The sequence below is a fragment of the Alexandromys fortis genome, unplaced genomic scaffold (genome assembly GCF_014885135.2).
Source record: "Alexandromys fortis isolate MF-2015 unplaced genomic scaffold, M_Fortis_MF-2015_v1.1 scaffold_22, whole genome shotgun sequence".
Taxonomy (NCBI): domain Eukaryota; kingdom Metazoa; phylum Chordata; class Mammalia; order Rodentia; family Cricetidae; genus Alexandromys; species Alexandromys fortis.
This window is the reverse complement of record NW_026067900.1, coordinates 6,817,126-6,837,848: the sequence shown is the minus strand read 5'-3', so window position 1 is coordinate 6,837,848 and position 20,723 is coordinate 6,817,126. Positions and strand designations below refer to the sequence as shown.

General features: G+C 43.0%; 1 protein-coding gene across 2 annotated transcripts in view; it reads right to left on the bottom strand.

The window, feature by feature from the left end:
- Positions 1–20,723, bottom strand: part of Ccpg1 (cell cycle progression 1) — a 30,049-nt gene that overhangs the window by 7,754 nt on the left and 1,572 nt on the right. For both annotated transcript variants that reach the window (XM_050125464.1, XM_050125473.1), the window contains exons 2-6: positions 12,817–12,885; positions 9,530–9,644; positions 8,999–9,066; positions 7,001–7,202; positions 2,817–3,068 (exon numbers count right to left, since the gene is read on the bottom strand). In XM_050125464.1, the coding sequence (XP_049981421.1) occupies positions 2,817–3,068; positions 7,001–7,202; positions 8,999–9,066; positions 9,530–9,644; positions 12,817–12,876 (697 nt within the window). In that variant the 5' untranslated portion in view covers positions 12,877–12,885. The remainder of the gene's footprint in view (positions 1–2,816; positions 3,069–7,000; positions 7,203–8,998; positions 9,067–9,529; positions 9,645–12,816; positions 12,886–20,723) is intronic.

Sequence of the window (20,723 nt, the reverse complement as noted above, 5' to 3'; positions counted from 1 at the left end):
TGTGTTGCTGGGAATTGAACTCAGGACCTCTGAGAGAGCAGTCAGTGCTCTTTAACTCTGAGCCATCTCTCCAGCCCATTTTTTTTTTTAGCTGTTTTCAGTTGCTCAATAAACCAAACTTTCCCACACAGCTAACATCCTATATTGTTCACTTTAAAAACACCTTTTCCCCCTATAATCTAGGCAGTCTTTACTGTTCCAAAAGGGGTTATTAGAGTTTCAGCTGCTAGAATGGCCACTTTCCTTCCTGCCTGTCATATGCTTACTAAAAGCCCATTCAAGGATGACTCAGTGAGCTCACATAGCTGTGGAATTAGGACTGTTTGTGCTGTGTAACTTCCCATCTAGTTACAGTTGCATCCTCAGCAGAGCTGGAGAACCTGTCAACAGCTCCATCTTCTGAATGTAGAAGATGAGAATAGCAGGGACAGGTACGTACTTCAAACATGTATTTTGGTGTCACCATTCATGTAGATTTTTATCTTTGTTACTTTTTATCTTTTTCTAAAAATTCAGATGCACTTTTAGAATCTGAATCTTGTCAAACAGCCAGAATGCACGTTGTCACTATCCTTTGCTCTCTTCTGGTACAGACAGGAACCCCACACTTCCACGGAGCCACAGTTGGCTGTGTTCTGAGTGGACTGTTTATACCAGGTGGCTGCTTATGGACACAGATGCTGGAGAATGTGCTCTCAGTGTGGAGCTCACTGTCCAGCACAGATCATGTCCTGTCATGTAGTGAGGGCGTTCAAAGGTGCACTGTGTACACCCGCTCCACACACTGCATCATCCAGGCTCCTCATGCTGTGTAAGGCTAAGATAAAAATGTATAGGTAGGGAGATAATGTGTTAACTTTGTTAAAGCTAGCAAACAAGGAAACAAAATTTCTTGGTTTTAGAAGGACTGTTCTAAACTGCACTTTCTAAAAAAATATTCCAAAGTCATGCAAATTGTGAGTATAGTGCAGTCTGTATTAACATTAAAGTTAATATCCAACACTGGGTTTTTAGTAAGAAAAAGATTTTAGACCTTTTCCCTTGTTTCCTTCATGTTTACCTGTAGGGAGGCAAAAACACACATAGAAACATTGACACATTTGCTTCAGCTGTCAACACAGGCAAGCGTGCTTCAGAACACGTCTCACTAGTGTGGATCTAAGGAGTCCACACAAGCAGGCCTTCCCACGAGCCCAAAGACCACTTCCAGCTGAACACCGAAAACATAATTCAGTGGCTCTGACTTTACCAAATATGGACTGCCCCATCATTTTATTCCAATATCACGTTCTCTATCAAATACTTTCACCACAATCATGAAAAAACATATTGTTGGAAAGAACTATTAAGACAGAGAAACAGTGTAGTTTATATAGACCAGGAAAATTAGTGAATCTAAAAAGTAGCCTACACAGGCAAGCTAAGATCTGTCAAGCTGCCAAGCCTGGCGGCATAAACTTTAGTCCAGCACGTAGGTGGTAGAGGCAAAAGGAGCTCTGTGAGTCTAAGACCAGCTCAAAAGGTGTGAACCTGACAAGATCTGAGAAATTTATTTCTAACGTACACTGGGCTCCTCTAGGCAGATCTGGCAGCACAGGTCTGTAATCCCAGCACCCGGAGCTGAGACCACGAGCTCAGGCCAGGTTACCCTGCACCAAAACCACGAAAATAAAGAGAATAAACTGAACTAGCCTGCAAAGTCTAAAAGAACAGAATGGGAACACTTTAGTTCTCAAACTGTACAAATACAGGCCTTGTGCTGGCAAGATGTCGGGAAAAGGTGGTTGCAGTGTGAACCTGCAGACCTGAGTTTGAGTCTTTGAACCCCCATAAAGGAACTCAAGAGATGTCTTTTGACATGCCGTAGCACATGTATCTGAACATACACTCAGACACACACAGTAGTAAGTGGTTAAAACTTCCCCCAAAATTACAGAACTTAAAAGATTCATCAGGGGGGCTGGAGAGATGGCTCAGTGATTAAGAGCACTGACTGCTCTTCCAGAGGACGTAGGTTCAATTCCCAGCACCCACATGGCAGCTCACAACTGTCTGAAGATCCAGTTGCAGGGGATCCGTATGAAGATTTGTAACTACACTAACAGAAGGCACCACCTCCAAGTAGATATAGTGAGACTAATGACTGCTGAGGTACAACCACTACCCAAGGCTGTCCTTGAACTTTCCGCCTCGAGGGCTGGTGCTACAGATATGAACCACACCCTATCTACCTCGCTCTGACTATTTTGCTGGAATTTAAATACCATGCTAACCATCTGCCCCAAGGTAAGCAGTTCAAATTTCTTTTTTTGAAATTTTTGGAATTTTGAAATTCCAGGGTTTCTCAGCCACCCTGGAACTTGCTCTGTAGACCAGGCTGGCCTGGTGGGCAGGGAGACTGAACTAGGGTGCTCTGGAAGCACAGTTTAGTAGCCACGCTCTTAACCACTGAACCATCTCTCAAGCCCCAACTACCCAACTTCAGATTTTTAATCTTCCAGTCTTCTTATTAAAAAACAAAACAAGAAAGCCACAAATATGTTATTTTAGTAGTCTTTTCTCAAACCTGAGAATCTGATGCTGGAAGACCAGCCTTATCTTGTCTCAAAAAAGAAAATTGTTAATGTCTTATTTTGGAACAGGCTCTGGCTATGTTGCCTAGACTAATGTCAAACTGCTTAAGCAAATTCTCTCTGCTTCCTGAGTAAAGTAGCTACATATAGGCCATAATAACCAACACTGACCTTTCTGTATGCCATCTTGTCTTGCTGTTATAACGTAGGTGGCGTCTGCACAAGGTGTGTCAAAGCACTTACCATAGAAATGTCCAAATCCCATGCTGATGGCAATCACCAAGGCCAGAATTACACACTTGTTGAGACCACCACTAGAGTGGCGTTTATTCGGCTCCTTGGAGGCTTCATCTCCTGGTTCAGCAAGTGGCGGCTCTTCAGACTCTGAGATAGAAACGGTCTTTTTCCTGTTGCGGCGGCGTCTCAGGGCAGGGCTGGGCTCGTGACTGGTATCATCACTACTCGATTCCTCATCACTAGGCTGAGATGAAAAGACTATTTTAAAAAGAAAAATGTTGACATTTAGGTAAACATTCTCAAAAAAGGCTTCCCAGTAAATTGTGATTTTTTAATGATCAATGCTAGCTTTACATGCCCTTTAACATGAAAAAGCCAAAAATAGAAACACAAACAAGAACACCCTGTTCGTTTACCAACAACAAACCAAACACAGATTAACTGTAGTTCATCAACTGTTATACCCTGTGCCTGACAGGCTTCCCCTCCAGCTCTTCTCAAAACTCTGCCCTTTCCCCCTTACGATCTGGAACAGTTAATCATTCTGGTAGTCTAGTTCAGGCTTACAGACACAAGCCAATTTCTGTTTTAGTTAAAGATGAACTCCTGTCTTCTCATTCCATTTCACAGCTACGCGAAGGGACAGGAAGTATATAAGTATGTCCCGGTCTTGTATAATCAATAGGTCTTCCAGGTCCCTACCACCCCACCATGCAGGTCCAAAGCACCACAATTCGACACAGGTTCCCAAAGTCAGGCAAGCCCTTCCCTTCGACTGCCTCTCTGACCAGAAGGTTGTTGGTTGTACCCTCTAGTAAATACGTCAGCATGAGGAAGCGACACAACAGCTATCCCCGATGCTAAGAACAAACCGAGGAAAGAACATCTACACAAAAACTCCGCTCCAGGAACACTCCCCTGAAAACATTACTTGCAGCTTTTTGCATGTCACTTAACAACTCCATTCCATATTTCAGCAAATTATTATAGAATTGGTAGTAATCTCTATGCCAGTTAGAAGTAAGGCTAAAACGCAAACTTGAATTTAACACCAAGCTCCAAAACAGCACACACTCATGCACCAAAAATGCCAGTCTGTCAGAAAATAGGCTATTCATGCCACAGGAAAGCTGGGGTCTGTATCAGGTAATGCTTTCTAAAGATCGAGTGTAGAGAATTCGGTTCCTGTTCACTCGACAACTAAGAGACAGCATCACTCCTGAATAAACACATCAGTGACATGGGGGCCTGAGAGGATCAGTGTCGTGACCTTCATGCCCAGCACGGGTCTGGTTGTTCTTGATCACCACTGCCTTAGCTGTGAGGTAGGTACATTTCTTAGATAAAAAGAGAGAAAGGAAGACTTAAAACAAGCATTGCATAATAAAAAGGCATTATTCAGATCAGGGCTGGGGTACTGCAGTTACTTTCTGATGGAATCACGGGAAGTAAGTGTAAAAGCAAACCTTTCACCAAAGGTCTTAAAAAACATCTCCAAGCCTTCATCTATTAATAATACATATATAACATATATTGCCTTCATATAGATGAACAGCCCACCCTATAAACATTGTCATCAACTACCTAATATTTCCATCGTTAATTCATACATGTAATAGTGGAAATATCTGGATTTCTAAACTTCCTGTACAGCATAATTTGGCCCACAATCCAAGCAGCAAGCAATGCGGAGGCATGCAGTAAGCTCAGCCAGCCTGTCTATGGGATCTCCGGTATCAAGACTCTCCAAAGCACTCAGCACTTCAATAGGAAATGTGACTAGGCCAGCTGAGAAGCCGCCCAGCAGTCAGGCCACCTTGGAGAGCGAGCTGGCTAGGAACTCGGAGTTTCAGCTGATCATCCCATCCCCTGATGCACTCAGGAATCTTCCACAGCTTCTCCCACCACCTTTCTTTTGTGAATAAACAGGAAAAAATGTATAGAGTTTTATTATAAACAATAAGGAAAATACAGCTTTTATCAGTTAACACTGCTATCTGTGTGATATTAAAATCTGACTTGTCTCTTTAGAAACACACACAAACTTCTCTACAGCTATCACCTTTGCCTTCTGAGGAAAAAGGCTGGTCAATGGAAGGCAATGGTTTTCTTAAACGAAAGCTGCACACCTATTAGAATCATACAAAAACAGAAACCTGAAAAGCTGTAAGGAAAAAAGAATGGAAAAGAAAAGAGCAAAGTAACAGGAAATTAAATCATCCAGCGGTGCCTGGCTCAACAGCATTTTCAGTGTAGCCCAAAATGTATCATTATTTTTGAACATTTTCTTTATACAAGCAATTTTGATGGGAAAGTTTCCAACAGGTTTTTTTTTGAAAAATGCTTAAACTGGGCGTGGTGGCACACACATTTGATCCCAGCACTCAAGGGACAGAAACAAGCCATTCTCTGAGTTTGAGGCTGACCTGGTCTATAGCGAATTCCAGGCCAGTCAGGAATATACTGTGAGACCCTGTCTCAAAGAACAAAAAAACCTTAATATTTCTGTTAACCAATTCTGAAACAATCTAAGGTCTTTCAACAAGAAATCAAGTCAGTTAAATAAAAAAATAAAATTAAAAAAAAAAGAAAGAAAGAAATCAAGTCAGAGTCCTGGGCAAGTTCTCATCAACAATGAATGTGTAGACTGCTCTACTACCGAGCCCTTGGCCTAACTTAACTCCAGGCATCTTAAGCCAGACTGAAAATAATGGTTAAGTAAAGACATCAAAAGGAGGGAAACTATTTAGAATTTGATGGGATTCTAAAATTCAAAAAAAAAAAAAAAAATACACATACCAAGTGCTGCCCTGCTGAGCCATTGAGGGTGGGAAGGGGTCTCAGAGCCCTTGACCCCTAAGTACCTGCTGAATCCTAAGGTCAGCTGTACTAACCTGTAGTCAGCCATCTATATCTCAGGCTCAACAAAGGATGGATTAGAATATTCAGAAAAGATTCCTCTGCTCTAAACACATACAGAGACTCTGTGTGTGTCTATCATTTTTTTCCAAGACAAAGTTTCTCTCTGTAGCTTTGGAGCCTGTCCAGGAACTCACCAAGCAGACCAGGTTGGCCTTGAGCTCAGAGGTCCACCTATCTCTGCCCCCAAGCACTGGGATTAAAGGTGTGCAGTACAGTGTCAGACTGTACAGTGGAGACAGTGGGTAGGGTGTTTAGTACCATAATCCCAGTTTAGTCCCAACTGAGGCAGAAGACTGTAGCAAGTTCAAGGCTAGCCAAGGCTACACAGGACAGGGTGTGCTCCAGAGTGAGACTCTGCCCTAGAACAAACCAATTCAAGAAACACAATGTGGCACGTTATTACCTTAAACCAATAGTATCTAATGAGTATATCCATCCAAACTAGATTCTATATATTCTTGGTTTTTCATCAAGTTAGGAATTATTTAAAACAAAGTTCTAAATTATTACTGTGGGTTAATTAATAAGTTAGTTACAGGCTTCTCTTTTAACATTTTCCCAGGAACTTTATGTCTAAGTATTTTGTGTCACATTGAAAGATACTACATATCCAGAACACTGAGGTTAAAAATTGTGAAGTAGTCAGGTCATGGTGGCACATGCCTTTCAAGGCAGGAAGATCTCTAAGTTTGAGGCCAGCCTGGCCAAAGAGTGAGTTCCTGGGCAGTTGGGACTACACAGAGAAATCTTGTCTTGAAAAAACAAAAACCCAAAACAAAAACAAACAAACAAAAAAACAAAAACAAAAAAAAGAAAGAAAGAAAAAGAAAAGAATTGTGGAAGCTTGGAAAATGGTAGCACATGCCTATAAAACAACTGCTGCCAAGTCTGAGACTAACCTGCGCTACTAAAAACAGCCAGACTCCCAGAGCTAGACCATACTAGACCTCAATCATTCCTGCAACCAATTATTAAAAACCAAATGCACCTTTTGAGGACTTGAGATTTTAATAAACAGAATGTGGCAGTGAGTTTAGCTAGCGTGTGCAATATCTGGGTTCAATCCCCAGTACCCCGCCCCACATATGCACAGTAATGTATCAAAGAAAGAACCCTGATCTGAGCCATGAAGGCCAGGGAGACATGGTAGCAAGTTTTACCAAGATTTTCTTGTGTTTCAGAGAAATCACTTAAGAAGTTGAGAGTTGGAGCTAGGAAAGAGGCCATTAATTCAGATGTCAGAGGTTTGCTGCAGCAACAGCTCCTACCGGGTTCTGGCTGGCAGAAGGCGTACTGGCTACTGGAGGAAGAACCCATGTTAAAGTCTTCTGAGGTGGGTGCTTCTTTTAGAATGATATCTTCCTGGTTCCCCATTTCTTCCAGTTTAGGTGGTTCAAGTGTAACAATATCAGATTCATCACTGGTAGTTGCGAAATACACATTGTCTTCAGGGGAAGCTGCTTCCTCCACCTAGGAACCAAATTTTATAGGCAGTAAATCCATTAATTTTGAGTCTTAAATTTGCTTTGCAGTTCAAAATACATGACACCCAGTTTCATTCCTTATCCACTCTCTCCCCTTCCCTTTGCTTTTCTAAGCTGGGGCTGGAGCCCAGGGCCTTGTGCATGCTATGCTTCAAGTCCACCCTCAACACCTCCCCTAGCCCTAACCAACAGTAAAGAATCATGCAGTCACAGGCCTGCTTTCTTTAGTTTGGAGACCTCAAAGCCATTCTTTTTTTTTTTTCAAATGTGGCACATGGGTTTTTTTTATGGTTTAGTTCACTTTTTATTTTATGTGCATTGGTGTGAAGGTGTCAGATCCCCTGCAACTGGATCTTTAGACAGTTGTGAGCTGCCATGTGGGTGCTGGGAATTGAACCTAGGTCCTCTGGAAGAGCAGTCAATGCTCTTAACCACTGGACTATCTCTCCAGCCCCTCAAAGCCCTTCTTAATGCTAAGAATTAGATGAAACTCGTCTCCTCCCACTGTGCTTCAAAAGTTGAAGAGACTACTCAGCTCCCTCCATGATCACAGGACCCCAAGAACTCTCTTATTCACCAGTCCTTTCAGTTTACTGGCACAAAATACACCCAGGTAATACGAGACAGGCTGATTAAACTTGAGTATGTCCCCAAATTCATTACAACTTGGGCTGGTATATGACTAATCTCAGCACGCAGAAGACAAAGGCAGGTGGAGCTATGTGCATGTTAGAGGATGCCTGCTCCACGTATTGAGTTCTAAGTCAGCCAGGGCTGTGTAAAAAGACACTGCCTCCAAAAATCCCCCAAAGAAACAAAACATTAAAGCTGAGGAGATGGGGAGAATGCTGTTGGAAGAGCACACAGCAGGATGCCATTTGGCCATTCCCTTCCTGTCACCCAAGGATGTGGCATTTGTTCCATATAGAGAACATGGTAAAAGGCACCATCCTAAAGCAAGGAGCAATTACCACACACCAAACCAGTTATCAGGACCTTCATCTTGGACCTCCCATCTCCAAAAATAAATTATTTCAATAACTTTTTTGGTGGGGTGCATGTGGCAGAGGTCACCTTGCCAGAGCCAGTTCTCTCCTACCATGTGAGTTCCTGGGGACTGAATTCAAGACATTGTATCTGCGTAAGTGTATGCACATGCCTATGTGTGCACACAGGTTAGAAGAGGTCATCAGCTCCCTTGGAGCTGTAGTTACAGCTGTTTGTGGGACACCCAGCTTATTCCATGTGTGGTGAAATCTGAACCCAGGTCCTTATGAGTAGCAGGCACTCTTAATCACTGAGCTATCTCTCCAGACCCTATCAGAAATGAATTATTTTTCTTTATGTCACCCAATCTCAGCACCAAGAGACTAATACCATGGAAAGATAATCTAGTCAAGCTGCTTTATTCAAAGGATAACTTCAACAGGTGATATGTAATTTGCTGTCAAATGTAAAAGTTAACCTTCATTTTAGACATTCACTCAGTCAACTCTGAATAGAATTCAAGAATGAAATCACTTTCCAAGGATGATCACAATATGGGGTAAGGGAACAGTTCTTTCAACAACACTAACTCGTCTTCTAGTTACAGTCGGGGCTGTGAGGCTGTCCTAGGGGAAGGCACCGGCTTGGTGTCCTGCTCTGAAACCCAGCAGAAGTTAATTTAACTTTAAAACTGATATTTTTCCCCACTATTTTTCTTGTCATCTAGGTAACAGAATGCTTATCTACAAACAGAAGGCCAATCTTTATCAAACATCCACAGAACAAAGTGTTTACCTCAATTGTTGACTTGGTTTCTTCCACTGATGACAACATGCTATCTCCCATGGATGACATGCTGTTCACTATAGAACCAAGATCAATAGCATTATTTCTTTGAAAACTTGTCACTTATGTGATGTCACCCAATCTCAGCACCAGGAGACTAGAATACCATAGAAAGATTATCTAGCTAAGCTGCTTTACTCAAAGGATAACTTCAACAGGTGATATTAAAGTTAACCTTCATTTTAGACACTCAGTAAACTGAATAGAATTCAAGAACAAAATCAATTTCCAAGAATGATCACTGTGTTCTTGCTAAGAAATTTTAATTACTCGAAAGCGTGAGGGGACAATTTCACACAAGGAATGCAATGCATTAATGGCTCTCAGGTATCAGCAGCCTTCTAACTCCTCTACTCTGGGACACTTGCTGGCAGGTCTCCGGCTTCCCACAATTCCAGGGAACGTACAGGATAAGACCATTCCAATGGCAATCAAGGAAGATAGATACTCCCAGCCCCAGCAAAAGAACCAGAAACTTACCTTCACCTCCAGGCCCCACATCAAGAACTTGCAGTTCCTCTTGCTCTAATGAGGAACTGCCAAGACTCAGTTCACAGCTGTCACTGGCAGAATTCACGATCTCCACATCAGAACCCTGGGGGAAAGTGGTAACTATTAATGAAGGAATTGGATTTGATATGTGATATGTAGAAAGTTCCTGAGGCTGGCTACCACACTCTAAACATCATCTATCCTGATCGGATTTGTTCCACTCAGCCCATACAGGCCTGCAGGAGGGCAACTGCAGAATGGGTTCATGCTTCAAGCCCATTACAGGTGAACACAAATAGAATGAGCATAAAGGTTAACTTTTACATTTAGTAAGAAATTAAATATTGCCTATTGGAGTTATCTTCTGAATAAAGCTTGGCTAGATAATCTTCCCATGGTCCTAGAGAGATGGCTCAGAGGCTAAAAGCCAAACTCTGAGTGCTAATTATCTATACTATGGGTTTGGGGAGATCTCAGGAGTACCCGTTGTTCTTCCAGAGGACCCCAGTTTGATTCCCAGTACCCACATGGTAGCTCACAACTGTAACTCAGAGGATCTGTCTGCCTCTGCCTCCCAAGTGCTAGGATTAAAGGCATGTGCCACCACCACCTGGCCAAAATAATTATTTCTATGTACCATATATATACTATCAAGTACCAGCATCAGTTAGGCCTGATGGTGACTACCCATAACTCAAGTACTTGGGAGGCAAGGCAGAAGATTTCCAGTTGGAGGGCAGCGTGTGTGCTACATAGTGTTGTAGGCCGCACTGGACTACAGTGGGGCCCAGTCTCAAAAATTAATTAACTAATTAATTAATTCACTGACGAAGTAAGCAAAATTTATTACCAAATCCTAAAAACAAATGGGAAACTTGATGGATGAGACTACTCAAATCTGAACAAATCAGACTGGCCTGATGGTGATTTCTATTCTGACTTCTACACTGAAAACAATCACCAGGTGAGAAATAAGCTAGTGTCTACAATGTTCTAGTTACACCATTCCTCATTAGAAAACTGCCTTTGCGACTATGTTCATTTCAATGCAGCCTTGACTAAGTTGTAAGCTCCATAAAGCCACAACTACACCCTCTCTCCAAAAACAGTAACAAAAACGAAGGCTGAGAGATGATAGCTCAGCAGTTTAGAACATTGGCTACTTTCCCAGAGACCAAGTTCAGTTCCCAGCATCCACATGGTAGCTCCCAACTATCTGTTTCTCCAGTCACAGAGAATCTGACACCATCCTCTGGCCTCCAAGGGCACTGTATACACAGTACATACATGTAAGGCAGGCAAAACATCATATATCCTTTTAAAAAGAAGAAGAAGAGGAGGAGGAGGACACCAACAACCAAGTACTCCAATTCCAGTGCTCAGAAATCAAAGCAGGAGAATCAGAAGTTGAAGGTCAAGCTTAGGCTGTGTGGTAATTTAGAAGCCATTCTAAGTTACACAGTGAGACCCTGATCTTCCTTCCAACTCACATCCCCCCTCCAAAAAAGAGAATGAAAACAATGTACCACAAAAGTCTTAAAAAAAAATTACACAAGAATGTAGCTATATTGGGGGCTGGAGAGATGGCTCAGAGGTTAAGAGCATTGCCTGCTCTTCCAAAGGTCCTGAGTTCAATTCCCAGCAACCACATGGTGGCTCACAACCATCTGTAATGAGGTCTGGTGCCCTCTTCTGGCCAGCAGGCATACACACAGATAGAACATTGTATACATAATAAATATTAAAAAAAAAAAAAAGAATGTAGCTATACAGAGCAGAGTCTAACAAACAATAAACTCAGCACCTCAATGTTAAGGAAGTCACCAGTGGCGGCGCTTACCTTTAATCTCAGACATGGGAGGCAGAGGCAGGGGGATTCCTTTGGACTTTTAAACATTGTTGAACTGTGATAGACTATGGGGACTAATGAAGTTTAACTGAATACATTTTGCATTATATTATGGCTACAAGCCTATGGAGGCCAGGGAGTAGAATGTGGTGGTTTGAATAGGTTATAGTCCCTAGACTCGTGTGTTTGAACGCTTAGAAATAGGGAATAGCACTCTCAGGAGGTATGACCTTGTTGGAGGAAGTGTGTCACTGTGGGGGTAGGCTTTGAGGACTCACAGGCTCAAGCTCTGCCCAGCACAGACTCCTGCTGCTAGTGGTTCGAGATGTAGAACTCTTCGCTCCTTCTCCAGCACAATGACTGCCAGCACATGACGACAGACTAAGCCTTTGAAACTGTAAGCCAGCCCAATTAAATATTTCCCTTTCTAAGTGTTGCTGTGATCAGGGGGAGGAAGGAAGGGGAGGAAAAAAGGAATTGCTGTAGTCATGGTGTCTCTTCACAGCAAAAGAAACCCTAAGACAGAAGGGGTGGTACCAAGAGTGGGATTTGAGGACATCCTGGTCTACAAAGTGAGTTTCAGAACAGCCAGGCTATTCAGAGAAACCCTTGAAAAACAAACAACAACAAAAACAAAAAGTTAAGGAATGTCAGGTAGAGTAATAATACAGAAAGAAGATGCTATGTTCAGCAGGGTATCCAAAATCCTGAATGCTATTCTCTAGTTCTCCCACTTGAGTATAAACAACTGTCATCTTCCACACCTGTAAATCTAAACATATACTTTTCCTTAAATCCTGCCATTCATTTAAGGAAAAGAGAGATTGGATATGGTCCATGCCGCTAATCCACCTGGGAGGCTGAGGCAGGAAGGCTGCCTTGAGTTTCAATTCAGTCTGTGACAGAATGAGACTTTCTCAAAAGCCAAACCATACTAGCCCTACTTGCACTCATTTAGAACCCCTGCACTTGGAAGGGCTACTGTGAATTCAAGGCCAATTCTGACCAGCCAGAGCTACAAACTGAGACATTAGGTCTCAAAACAACCAAAAACCCTAAGTGTGCTGGCACAGGCCTGTCATCTCAGCTCCTGGGGCTGAGAAAGAAGGGTCCCAAGTTCAAGAGAATCAGCCTGAGCCACATAAAGATTCCAGAGCTACCTAGTGCATCTCAAAGTTTTGACCCTGTCTCAAAGTTGTGAGAAAGAGACACAGAGAGAGAGAGAGAGAGAGAGAGAGAGAGAGAGAGAGAGAGAGAGAGAGAGAGAATGAACTAGGATTTTATGTAATTCAACAGTATTTTAGCAGCCAAGTTTAGTTGGGAAAATGCCCAAACTATACACAAAAGAACCCATGGCTTACATGTAGAAAACACTGACCTCCATAAAGTAGATTCTTCACTACTAACAACGTACCAGAGAACATACCTCATGATTGATGACTGTCCAACCACAAGATGAGTCACTGTCGCTGGAATTTTCAGACATTTTTCAAGTCTATAAATACAAGAACATATAGCAAAACATGGGACATTATTTATTTATAGATGTTATTTACTTATTATGTACATAGTTTGTGTTTGTGTAAGCCTCACACCAGAAGAGGGCACCAGATCTCATTTTGGATGGTTTTGAGCCACCACACAGTTGCTGGGAATTGAACTCAGGACCTCTGGAAAAGCAGCCAGTGCTCTGCTGAGCCATCCTCCAGCTTGGGACACCTTTTTTAAATGTCTGTAAAACCCCCAGGTGAGACTGAGACAGGCCTGTGACAGCCCCCTTGGGTTTTCACACTGGGCATATGACTCTGCACACCTGTAAGAAGAAACCAAACTGTAAAGACCTGGGAACTCTCCGGAGCCAAGGCAACCTGCACAGCTGTGCTGCTACAACCAACAGAAATTAGATCTGAAAGACAAAGGATGCCTGGATTTTTTTAACGAGATAATCTTTTTGTACACTGTGAAGATGTGTCTCTGCCAAGGCGCCTTCTAACTGGTTTAATAAAGAGCCGAATGGCCAACAGCTAACTATAAAAAGACAGGCAGAACTTCCAGAAAGAAATGGGAGGAATTTGCCAGCAAGACGAGGAGGGATCAGATGTACAGTAGAGAGAGATGACAAGCCACATGGCAGAATGTAGATTAATATAAACGGGTTAATTTAAGTTTTAAGAGCTATTCGGGAACTCGTCTAAGCTAAGGCCAAGCTTTCATACCTTATACTAGCTAGCATAGATTAGTCTTTAACTTTCGATTTCCTTACCTGTCTCCAGAATTCTAGAATTACTGGTTTGCAACACCATGCCATGCTTTGAGAATTCACCTCATAAACTAGCTTAAACTGGCTCTGCAGACACTATGGAAGTGTCAGATCCAACCTGAAGGCTATGCTTCCAACAAAACTGCATCCATGGGTGAGGACATAGCTCGGATTTCCATCTGAGCATGCCTAGCTAGAGCTGATTTCCAGCACCTGTGAACTAAGCAGCTGGCCACCACCCAGAATCCTAGCAGACAGGATCAGAAGTTCAAGGTCACTCTTGACAACACAGGAAGCTCCAGACCAAGCTGGTGTGCCAGACACTCCTTTACACTTTATAAGTGAGAAGTTGCCCCACCCTCTGTTCTGCACTAAGAATAGCTAGTTTGCAATGACCTTCCCCAGACTCCTGGACAGCAGTAAGGCTCCTCAATCCCAGGAAGCAGCACTAGGAAAGCTGAGGTGAGAGGGCTGCCAACTGTAAGCCAGCCCAGAATAGACAGCAAGACACTCCAAAGGGGAAGGGAGGGAGGCAGGCAGGCTCCCTTAACCACCAGCCTCCATAAATTCCAAGGGCTTTCTAAGAGATTCAAGGGTAGGAGACTCATTCTTATGCATTACCCTTCATTAAAACTGTCACGTGCTAGCCAAGGGGTGTGGACCATGCCTTTTGGAGATAGAGGCAGGCAGATCTCAGTGACTTTGAGGCCAACCTGGTCCACACTGGACAGCCAGGGCTACACACTGAGAGCAACACAACACTACTAACTTTCCCCACTAACTACATTACCTGGCATGATGACACCCGCCACATTGTTCCTAAGAAGCTACATTTTACTATGAAGGCAGGGTTTCCATTTCCGAATCTTCTAGAATTAGACATGCCTGAGGGAGAAGAATGGGGGCACTGTTATCTCACAGTTCTGTGATTCCACCAGACCCCAGACTGAGGTAGGTAAAAGTCACGAGCTGCTGGGCTCTCCATGAAGACTCCACCTTGGTCACTGTCCAGACTCTGACTCTAAACACAGGCCTGTAATTACAGCTATGCAGGAGGCTGAGGGACAACAGGGAGTTTAAGGCCAGTCTGGGCTAACTTCAAGATCAGCCTGAGTAGATTCATTGAGGTCTTTTTTCCTCCTGAAATTCTCCTTAAATATTCTGGTATGTGTATGTGTGTCTTGCCTGCACATGTCTGTGTCTCACATGCAGGGTTGGTGTCCATGGAGGTCAAAAGATGTCAGATGTCCTAGAACTGAGTTACAGATGCCTATAAGCCACCATGTGGGTACTGGGAATAGGACCTGGGTCCTCTCACTGAGCAATCACTGTAGTGCCTCTTTTTAATTAAAATATATAGATTTATTTATTTGGTTTTTCGAGACAGGGTTTCTCTGTAGCTTTGAAGACTGGCCTGGCACTGACCAGCAAACTTCAGAGACCTGCCTCACTCATAAACCTGCGCTACCGTGACACTTTTTCTGGTTTTTCGCGACAGGGTTTCTCTTTGGAGCCTGTCCTGGAACTTGCTCTGTAGTCCAGGCTGATCTCGAACTCAGAAATCTGCCTGCCTCTGCTGGGATTAAAGGTGTACCAGTGCTGGGATTAAAGGTGTGTGCCACCACCACCCCGCTTATGTGGATTCTGGGTACTGAACTTAAGCCCTCATGCCCGCCTGACAAGTACTTTACTGAGTTCTCTCCAACTTTGCGCCTGTTTATCTTGGAGACAGAGCTTTGCTACATTGGCCAAGCTGGCCTCCAACTCAAAGCCCTCCTTTCTTCACTCCCAAGTACTGGGATGGCTTAGACATGTCACCAGTCCCAGCTGGGCATTCCACTCTCTCATTTTATTAGATTAAAATTACTGCATGGGTTTGAAGAACATATTATGTAAAATGAAACCGGCTTAGTTACTTTACTGAGGAAAAAAAATGAATGCTCTGGAAGCTAATATGATGGCCTGTACATTGTATTCCTGTCAAGTGTCTGAGCCAAGGCCAGACTAACAGCACAGCGGAACCTAGTCTTCCTTATTCTAAAAATGCTCAATGCTGGTGTGCCTTTAACCCTAGCCAGTGAATCCAAAGCCAGCCTGGTCAACCTGCAAGTTCAAGGACAGCCAGGGCTACAGAGGCAAACCCCGTCTTGAAAAACCAAACCAAAACAAAACAAACAGCTAAGCTTGGTGGTGGCTGGGCCTGTTACCCAGTTGTGCTCCCCAGCCACAAGTGAGAAGAGACAAGCCTGAATGGTGGCCTGAGACTCTAACACAAAGACCCAAAAACAAGAAAGAAGCGACAATAAAGAAAATGGAGCATGTTTTCATCATCACACTCAATGGGCCTGTTTTCAGTCCTGGGAGTTAACCAAGGCCTTCCTTATACATGCTAGGCAAGCACTTTACCACTGAGGTACAGCTCAGTGTTTCAGGGTCCCACTAACTTAACCAGGCTGGCCTTGAACTTTTTGTCTTCTCGACTCAGACTTTCCCATTCAGGAACTACAGACTTGAGCCACCATGCTTGGCCTTAAAGACTATTCTATAGAAAACCTCAAACCTTCAGGCCCAGTGGCCTAAGCCTATAATCCCAATTACTTGAAGTCTGAGACAGGAGATCAGATCATGAGTTCCAAGACAATTAAGGTTACATATTGGCTGAGGCTAGCCTAGGCTGTTACAAAAAGAAAAGGGGCTGGAAAGATGGCTCATTGGTTAAGAGTGCATACTGTAACTTCAGTTCCACAGAAATTCAACACCTCTAGTCTCCAGGGATGCCTGCACTTCCAAGCACAGAGCCACACAAACCTACACACTGCGGTGGTCTGAAAGAGACTAGGCCCCATATGCTGTGTCTGAATACTTGGTCTCCAGTTGGTAGAACCATTCCCAGTTAGCATTCACTCTTTCTCTCTGCCTAGATGTAAACCCAGCTACTTCTCCAGCACTGTGTCTGCTTGCTTGAGGCCCTGCTCTCCATGACACTCATGGATTCTAACCCCCTAGAATTATGAGACCCAATAATTTCTTTTGTTTTTAAGTTGCATTGGTAATGGTGTCTCTTCACAGCAAGCAAATTAGGATACATATACAACACAATTAAAAGTGTGTCGCGGTGCATGCCTTTAATCCCAGCAGGCAGGTAGACCTCTGAATTTTTGAGGCCAGCCAGTTTATGTGGCAAGTTCTAGGCAGGAGTTATATGATAATAACCTGTCTCAAAACAAGAAATCCAGTTTTAAGCACAATGAAAGACACATCCATCATCTCTGAGAAGAGCAGTTTCTCCTTGAAAAGTTAAAGAAATTAAATAACGTGTCAATGAAGTTAATGCTACCTTAAAGTGTTAGCTATTAGATTTCCAGTGCATTAAGCCCACACAGTCCAGGAGATAAGGTTCTCTGTAGTCTTTGGTTAATTACTCCTGTCAGTGAATACAAAGACATCTCCCTGCAATAAGCAGGCTCTCTTCTAGTAGGAAATGAGGTAAGAAAACATTGTCACTAAAAATAATGTAAGCCAGAGACTAGAGCGATGGCCCAGCAATTAAGAGCAATTCCAGAGGGCCCGGGTTCAATTCCCAGCACCCACATGGCAACTCACAACTGTCTGTAACCTTAGTTTCAATGCAGATAAAATAAAAAACATTTAAAAAAATAATGTAAAAAAAAATAATGTAACCAGGCAAGGAGGCACACCATAAACCCAACACTCAGGCAAGCAGAGGCAGTAAAATTACCCACGAGCTATAGGACAGCGTGGCCACAGAGTAAAACCCTGTCTTCAAAATATCTGCGTGTGGTAGCACACAATTCCCAGCACTGGAAAGGCAAGGACAGAAGTTCAAGGCCAGCCTAGTCCATATAGTGAGGCTGGACTAACCTGAGCTATATGAAACTCTACCTCTAAAAACAAAATCTATTAAAATATTTTTAAAATATAAAGGCAGATGCTCTTCCAAAGGTCTTGAGTTCAATTCCCAGCAACCACATGGTGGCTCACAACCATCTGTAAAGAGGTCTGGTGCCCTCTTCTGGCCTTCAGGCATACAGACAGAATATTGTATACATAATAAATAAATAAATAAATATTTAAAAAAAAATAAAGGCAGAGGAATAAATTCCCTCCATTCATGTACTACTGCTGCAAACACTAAATGCACCTTTTCATCCAGAACATCAATTCTGCAAGAGAAGTGAGGCAACACACCACTGCTTTGCAAGTTTCCTTCTGTGATGTAACACTCTGCAAACCAGGAAGCCAAAACCACTCGCAGATATCTGAAGTAAACAGTCCTTTCTTTTGCCTCAATCTAAAGCCACAACTTCTTAAAGTTGACAGCAACGATTCAAACCCTGAGAGAAAATTAAGATACCCAAAGGAGAGAAGTCCTCCTCCCGTTAGCTATTTGCACTGTTAGAAACCCTGATTCTCCAGGGTAGTTAAAGCCCGGCTTTGAAAAAACTAAAGAGAGCCAACAATGAGGCTGGAGAGCTAGCTGGGCACTGTTCTGTCAGAGGACCCAAACTCAGTGCCCAGCACCCACAATGGGTGGCTCACAAAAACTGTGCTGTTTCTGGGGGATCCAACACCTTGTGTCCATCGTTACCCGAACTCACCTGCACATGCCCAGACACAGGAACACACAGTAAAAAATAAATCACCCTTTTTAAACAAATATCTAAGATGGGCAGGGTCCACACTGCAGCACTGAGTCCAGGGGTGGCTTCAGCATCTCACAAATCTGGTTTCTCTCTCTCTCTCTCTCTCTCTCTCTCTCTCTCTCTCTCTCTCTCCCACACACACACACACACAGTTTTAGTTCTAAACATTTTCACAAAAATATAATTTACTCTACTTTCCCTAGTTATTGTCTCTGTATTCAGAAAGACCAAGGATTTTAAGCATCCGTTCCTGTTGCCGTTCACATCTGATCACAGGGAGAAAAGCATCCACTGTCATCTGGCAGCACCAGGGCCCAACGAGGATGCATCTGAGCTGTCCTGACCCTCCACACTACATTTCCCAAGTATTTACCTCGACACACCTATGTTACTTTGACACAGCCTTTCAAATGAACCTAGAAATTTCTAAACACTGCTTTACATTAATGCTTTATGTCAACCTAAGGAGGTCCACCCCGGAATCAGACGCCAATAGCAACAGCTGACTTTCCCAGGAGGAGGCATCTCCACCTCACCCAGGAGGGATCTGCCCGAGGATTTCAGACTCAATGTAGTCTTGCTGCTCAGGAAGACAACATTAAAAAGAAAAGCCACTTCCTATGAAATCGAACTTCTAAATGTGAGACCGAGACAAGCATGAAGGGCCCAACCGCAGAGGCAATGTTTTACAATCCCAGGTCTTCAGAAGAACAAAGTCACAGTGAGGAAGGAAACCAATTGGCCATCCAACTAGAGCATGCTACCCAGCTCCGACAAGAAGACAAATGAAGCCATGGTATTTCTTCTCCAAAATTATGCACCAAAAAACATGCATGGCATTGTCTTCACACTACCAATGTCAAGTTTCACACGTCACCTACTAAGGTCAATAATGTTATAAGGAGATAAATCTGGCGTCATCGCAATTTCATTTGCATATCCAATTCCATCTTCACAAATCCACCTTGAAAATGCACAGCTGTTACTTCCAACTTATCAGTGGAAAGTCTCAGAAGTTCCGCTTGGGGACCTACAGCATTTCTGCTGCCTTCTGCTGCCTACTGCTGCCGGGGATCCTGCAGCATTTTTAATTTTTCCATTACAGTAAATACTGAAACCAGCCTATTTACTTGGTTAATCTAGTCAAATCTGACTGTTACCAGGAATAGAAACCTTTTGAGGAGGGGCAGTGATGACTGTGAAGGCCACCTTCTTGACGTTTTTTCAAACCACCAATATGGGTTTTACAATTCATATTCAAATAATTTAAAATAAAATTCATATTTAAATAATTTAAAGTTAAAAATACAATTTCACCTAGACAGCAATGCTGTGGAACTTGGTAGCTCAGATACACTAATCTAATATAAATGTTTCTTTTACCCTGTGAATGAACCAAACCTAATCACAGATAAACCAACACAAGACAGGCTGGAGAGAAGCCTCAGAGGTTAGTAGTGCTGACTGTTCTCCCAGAAGACCTGGATTTGATTTCCAGCACCCACAACACAGCTAACAAACCAACACAAGACACACACAGACACATAGCTAAAGGACAGAAAATGTTGAAAAGAAACTGAAATGTGGAGGAAAGCTCCCAAGACAACCGGAGAAAACAGGTTATAAATACTACCACCTAAAAAGCAACAAAGGCTTCGCAGATAGTCTTATGAAGAGCTCAAGCAGGCTCACAACTGCACAGGAATCTAGGCCCTAACTAACTGCAACAAGCCCCAGTCCTTGGACAGAGTCAGACACTATCTAAAAACACAGACACCCCAATCCCAGCACTCAGAGGCAGAGGGAGGTGGGTCTCTGAGTTCAAGGCCAGCCTAGTTTATGGAACAAGTTAGTTCAAGGAAGGCCAGGGCTGTTATGGGGGGGGGGACCCTGTCTCAACCTCCCATTCCCCCCACCCCCAACAACAACGCCAATTTGAGCTGGCCTGGGCTACTTGAGACAGGGCTGATTACAACGAACGTTACAAGGTCAGTTCTCAGCACACAGTCTGGACAGTCTGGCCTTGCACACGTGTGCTACCCTTACAAAGGCGTAGGTAAAACACAAAACAATAAATCTTAAAAAAAAAGATGCCATATGGGGAATAAAAATGGCTGCATTCCATCCACTACAGAAAATACAGTAAGGCAAAAAGAAGTCAGTTTAGTTTCACATCCTAGATAATCACTTTCAAACTAAATATCCCTTGAACTCTATTTCCAACACAAATATAACTGTATCTTCTTTGGTTCCGAGCATAACACTGGTTCTCTGGTTTTCCTGAGATCATCCTGGGGATTGAACCCAGAAGAGTCTTACATACACTAAATGAGCACTGTACCAAAAAGACTACATTCTCATACCTTTTTTTTTTTTTTTTTGGTTTTTTTTTTTTTTTTTTTTTTTTTT